At 43.8% G+C, this 6,274-nt stretch overlaps 1 protein-coding gene across 2 annotated transcripts; it reads left to right on the forward strand.

The window, feature by feature from the left end:
• Positions 1 to 4,320: 4,320 nt before the first annotated feature.
• Positions 4,321 to 5,542, forward strand: LOC120108614. Of its 2 annotated transcripts, none has more exons than XM_039122272.1 (2): positions 4,321 to 4,487; positions 4,628 to 5,542. In XM_039122272.1, exon 2 carries the CDS (start codon positions 4,731 to 4,733, stop codon positions 5,262 to 5,264), a length of 534 nt encoding a protein of 177 aa, XP_038978200.1. In that variant the 5' UTR covers positions 4,321 to 4,487; positions 4,628 to 4,730; the 3' UTR covers positions 5,265 to 5,542. The 2 variants fall into 2 exon arrangements, with proteins under 2 accessions (XP_038978200.1, XP_038978201.1); XM_039122273.1 differs by having other exon boundaries at positions 4,726 to 5,542.
• Positions 5,543 to 6,274: the final 732 nt, after the last annotated feature.

A 6,274-nucleotide genomic window follows, 5' to 3' on the forward strand; every position in this document is an offset into this window, starting at 1 on the left:
AAAAGGTCGCCCAGTTTCGGCCCAGTAAACACCAGTGAAGGACGACTGAATCTTCACTTCGGCTCAGAGCCAGTTCCTCCTCGGAACTCCGCCGAAAACTCCACTACTTCCAGATATTCGCCGACTCCCCCGACCAAGTTCGGGGTACCTCCAGACAATCGCCGCCCCACCCCGGTTAAGCTCGGGGTGCCGACCCCAGCGATACACTCCGATCCTCGAGCTCGGGGCGCTCCTCCAAGCACATCTTGGAATCCGAAAAGCCGAGCTACTCCTAGCATCCGCCAAGCCGACATCGTCAAACGCATGACGCGACTACTTCACAAGCTTGGCCTCACCAACGACCACACCCATGTGCGGGCCTACGCCCACCTACGTAGCCATACTTCACCATACTACCGTGCCACGTCTCCATAATCGGCCAACAGCAGTCAGACGACACCTTGACTACTCTGGCCATATCCTGCTGTGACTGTCAACATCCTATCGTTCTCAAGAACGGGTTGTACCATACGTCACTAGCCACCCTGAGCTGCGCGCCATCCGGCTCAGAGCCACGCCCCCTCATGTTGAGGACTGACAGTATCTCCGCCACCTGGGCCACTCCATCGAGGCTATAAATAGCTCGGTTAGGTAATTTCTAAGGGACCTTTGGCTGGATCAAATTTACCCACTCTAACTTGATCATCGAAGGGCCCTCACCGAAAACACCAGTGAGGCTTTGTGCAGGTTCGCAGCCGTCGTGCAGGAGGTGACTTCTGTCTTCCCCTTTCCAGCATCGGCGGCTCCCTCGGTTCCACCGGCGTGGTCACTCTCGGGCCAGATTTGAACCACACTAATAATGATGATAGTTGCTGCTAGTTAGGATGTCATCGGCAAGTTGTTAGGTTGGGTTGCCCTTGGCAATAAAGGCTACTACTAGCAATGAACAGGCATCTGATGTGTAGGCGTAAGGTGACCTTTTGCATGCTTGATTGTGGTCTAAATAACTAATTGAGTTGCTATTAGTAGTAGTGATAGTTGTTATTTGGGTTATCGTTTGCGATAAGAGATGCCTGTGCGGTGCGTGGAGTATATTTCTTTTTTGTTTTTCAACAATTCTTGAAATACAATATAAAAAATATAATATATGATACCAAATAGAAGAATTTGATAATAAATGGAAGGATTCAACAGCTAAATTTATGTTGCACATTAAGCAATTAATATTCAGGATGACTAAGCAGAACTCTCATCATTAATACCAAGTGGCATCCAATAGCAAATGTAAATAGCTGCGCTGAGCATTCATGAAAAACTCGTGTCATTAACATCGATGTCATTAATATTAGCTTCACATGATGCATAGGGTACAATTTTTTCTCATTTTCTAACTTTTTGTGAAATGCTATATAATAATGTAGCAAATTATAATAAATAAAAAGCTTTAATAATCAGATATCAATTGCATATTAACGAATGAAGTTTAATGATAGCCTATAAAAAAATTCCATCAAATATCTATTTAACTAAATGATATAGAAATGTCATTTTAGATAAGTATAGTGCTTATCTATTTTTGTTAAATAATTTTTCTCAAGTATCAATTATACTAATATTGATTATATTAGAATAATTGGTACTTATATAAAATTAATACTTATTGTGGAAAATAATTAATATGTACATAATTATAATTTTCACAAAAAAATATATATTTAAAAGTGATATAAACTATCAGCATCAAAATCAATTATTATAGCAAATAATGTGTTATAAAAGATTCATTTATCAAAAAAAAAAATTTATTTATTAAGATGAAAGATATTATGATTGTATAAACTTATTAAGAGCAAAAAATGTTTGATGATTATGATCAGTTCTCGTCAAGAGAATATTTGATTAAATGATCGATGTAGTTATTATATATGTATATATATATATAATCCAAAATAAAGAATCACATTAAAAAAACATCCTACTTATTTTCTAAACTAAAAAAAGTGTATTAATGTTATATATAATAGATATAATAGATAACAGATTAGAATTTATATATAAGAGATTAGAAATTAACTACCACTTGGAAATTAGCAACCGGGTAATCCTTTTAGACGCCAAACCCGTTGCTCTATCTCGTTACCAAGGCTGGCAACTAATGCTGTAATCAATACCCACACACAACTTTTACATCCTCCTTCGAGCGCGTCCATTTTATTTCTTAACAATATATATCTTTCACACAACTAGTCTTTGATAATATTTTAAATCTGTGACAAGGGTAGCCTTTTATACACCTCCCGATCCACGTTTTCGGCAATCTTGATGCTTCTGCCACAATGACAGGCTCTCAATTACTTTTATCTTTCGCGCAAACTACCGGTGGATCATACACCGATCGCTTTAAGATCCATGACGAAGATGAATAACTGAGTTCGGAGCACTTTGAGATCTATATGGTCACCCTATACTCAAGGATATACAGAGGTTGTTATATAGCTGCCGCTCGATCCAGGTTGTCAATATATTTCAGAAGGCGAATAGAGCTGTAGACTGGTGTTGTGGTTCATATTTGGCCCGAGGGTGACTACGTCGGAGGAGTCGGAAGAGTCGCCGGTGGTTGGAAGAAGAAGATGGGGGCTACCTCCTGCGCGACGGCGGCGGATCTGCACAAAGCCTCACCGGTGTTTCCGGTGAGGGCCCTCCGACGATCAAGTTAGAGTGGGGTAAATTTGGTCCAGCCAAAAAGTCCTTTAGAAGTTAACTGACCGGGCTATTTATTGTCCCGGTGGAGAGACCCAGGTGGCAGAGGCACTGTTCACCCTCATCATGAGGAGGCGTGGCTCTGAGCCGAACGGGGCACAGCTTAGGCTGGTTGGTGGCTTGCGGTGCTATCCGTTCTTAAGAACGGTAAGGTGTTGACAGTCACAGCAGGGTATGATCGGAGTAATCATGGTGTCGTCCTTTGACTGTCGAGGGCCAGCTATCGAAACGTGGCATGGTGATGCTGTAATGTACGGCCACGTAGGAGGGCGTGGGCGCGCACATAGGTGCGGTTGTTGGCGAGGCCGAGCCTGTTGAGAAGTCGCGTCATGCGTTGGCAAGGTCGGCTAGACGGATGCTGGGGATAGTTCGGCTCTCCGGGTTCCTAGGTGTGCTCGGTGGAGTGCCTCGAGCTCGAGGGTCGAGGTAGACTACTGAAGTAGGCGCCCCGAGCTTGGTCGGGACGAGTTGGCGAATATCCGAGGCTGAGGGAGCTTTTGCTAGAGTCCGAGGCCGAGCTGATTCTGAGCCGGACCAAGAATTCAACCGATCGGTGATGGCGTTTATTGGGCCAAAACTGAATGGCCTTTTAGCTGTGGGCTGGACGATTCATTTTGCTCCTATCAACTGGGTCGCTACTTTTACTGCCCAGCATCTTGAAGAAGTTTTATGGAACTAGACTAAAGGTGCCTCTCGACTTTTATATTATTTTTTTCTCTTAATGTTGAGGATAGCACTGTGAGCTACCGACGTACAATAGGAAAAAAAAAAAATCCTTTAGGATCCGTGATCCAACGGTGGTTTCGCGTGAAGGAAGGGGAGTCTCCCTCAGAACCACGCCAGCCTCTCGCTGCACGAGGGCCCCACACCGAACGATAACCAGGGGACAAAATCACGTGGCTGATGGCATTGGTTGTAGGAGAATTCATCCGAACTTATCCCCACATTTGCCTAACTGCCAAGCTTTGCTGTAACGTCCAATCCTAATCACGGTTTAATCCATCAATTAATTAATTAATTTGAGAGGATCAACACTAATCCTTCGCTTGTGGCGCCTCACGTAGCACTTGTCCGCAGCTCCTTTCCCTTTGTACGCGTGTCTGACGCTCGCATTTATCCACTCCCCCACCTTGGACACGCTTCCACTGCACACCACAGTCGTAATCGAAAGCGTCCTTCCTTCATTGGCTCCGGAGCCCCATCATGCAACAGTGACGAAAGCCAGCACCTCCCTTACTAAGATGACAATTTCGCCCTTCCTTACGTCTCTCTCTTGATTCTTTATTTGTTGTCATTTGATGTTCTATGAAGGGTAATTTGGGAAAAGGCAGGGAGCGGGATCGGGTTGTGTCTTTGGCGCAAGAGAATGATTGATGATTCACCTTATTTCGCGACATCAATCGCTGCATGGCGTGATGTCCGCTTCAAGATCTGTGTAAGACGCGATCCAACGGTTGGTATTGTAAGAGAAGACTGATCATACTTTCGCGCGAAAGATACAACCCGAGCCGCACAGCTGGCATGCTATGTACGGGGGTGAAGGAAGCCGCGGAGGACGCCAGAGGCGGCAAAGAGAGAGAGTAAAAAGCGTGGAGTGACGATGAAGGGGAGAGAGCTTGTGAGTAGTTGAGGCGGTTTCGGTTCGCCTATGATTCGCGTGGCGTGCGAACAAGCGCTTTGCTTTCCATTATATATAGGCCCTCCGCCCTAACCGCAGACGACACGCCCCGTCGCAGCACCCATTCGAGGTAAGAACACCAAAGGAAAAAAGAAGAAGAAAGATTTCTTCTATTTCTGCAGCGAAAGATTTTTTTCCTATAATTTCTTCTTTCTTAGCAGATTTCAGAGCAATTTGTGGAGTTCTCATCGAGTTGTTCCTTTTATGCAGTCAGTAATTGCACGCAAGCATCGATTTGAGTTCCATCTTGTATGTCTTCATTTAGAAACATTGCTTACGAATTTTAGCTTCGAATTCTGTTTTTAAAGGAGACATGGATCGAGAGAGCAAGAAGAGAGGGAGAGAGGAGCCGGTGGTGGTGGTGATGGTGGCGCCGGAGAAAGAGATGGGAATCGTTGGAGGGACCGCGGTGGAGGCGGAGATAAGGAGGAAGGAGGGGAAGATGCAGGAGATATCGGAGTCATCGTCGTCGGACGTGACATTCGAGGTGGGCGATATCTTCGAGATCTCCGACGTGTACCGCCCGCCGGGGCTGTTCGAGTTCCCGTGGCACAAGGAGGAGGACGGAGGACTGATCGCGGCGGCGGCCGCGGCGGCGGAGGAGGAGGAGTCGGACGGCCGGGATCTCCGCGACGTGTTCTTCTCGTCGCTCGTCGACGGGTGCTCTGCCGCCATCGGCTTCCCCGGCGACCGCCTCTCGCCGCCGCTGGGGCCGATCGCGTTCCCCGTGGATGGCGAAGAGGGATCCTGGCCGTCCGATGGGGACGCCGACAGCGTGGATTGCATCTGGAGCACCGTGCTCCACCAGCCGCTCACCACCGTGTACCGAAAGCGCTCCAGCGCTTGACAAAACAAACAAGAGAAGGCCATCTTCTTTTCCGCCTCTTTCCAATTTTCTGTTTGCTTTTTTTTCTTCCTTTTTTTTTTTTTTTTGAATCCCTCTTTAGTTAGAATCTTAGCCGTTTAGTTGTTGTTATAAAGTTGGTAATAGTTGTTTAAATTTTCAAAACAGGGGCATTTGACTTAGACGCAGAATCTTTTATTTCGCAAAAGTTCAAGAATCTTGTAGAAAAATATTTGGACTCTGTGACTACTTGGGATGGTAAGTATTTAAAATTTTTGACATATAAACATTGCTATGTTTTTTGATTGAATGAATCATTTCCATATTAGGCAGCATCATGCTTCATACATGTACACATAACATACGGCTCCATATTAATTTTTTAAACCCATAAGTTTCCACGCTTGTAAGAAGTTGTTAATCATGTTGGTAGACTGTGGTCGGATGCATGTATGGCTTGCATGAGTAGAGAACAGATGTTACATCATGCTTTCATCAATGGAATGTATGATGACATGATTTTTATGTAAAATATTTTCAAAACATATCCCTTTATTGATTAAGTTATTTTATTTATGAGAATGAGCAATTTAGAAAATGAAAAATGCAACTTGGATCCATGAGGACATTTTTTCCCTTTAATCAAGAGTTAAATTGAATATAGATTGTTGGAATTTTTTGTTAATAATTATTTAGCATGTCAAATAAATTTTTTCTTTCTGTTAGTTGAGCAATTTTTTCTACTACTAGACTCCAAGATATGTCACTCTGCTTGTGATCCATCAAGCATAATGAAAAATATATGTTCTTGTGCGAGGAAGCTTGATAAGTTCTTCCATGGTAGTAATTATGATGGCATATTGATCACCTAGATGAATAATACCATGTATCTAATAATTATTTAGATGTTAATGCATTTCTTGGGTTATTAAGAATGCAAGCCAAACTGTTTAGTTAGGTTGTTTCACGAGTTTTTGTCTATCATTATTAGTGTGCTTAACAAAAAAAACTTT

This window comes from Phoenix dactylifera, unplaced genomic scaffold (assembly GCF_009389715.1).
Source record: "Phoenix dactylifera cultivar Barhee BC4 unplaced genomic scaffold, palm_55x_up_171113_PBpolish2nd_filt_p 001430F, whole genome shotgun sequence".
Lineage (NCBI taxonomy): Eukaryota > Viridiplantae > Streptophyta > Magnoliopsida > Arecales > Arecaceae > Phoenix > Phoenix dactylifera.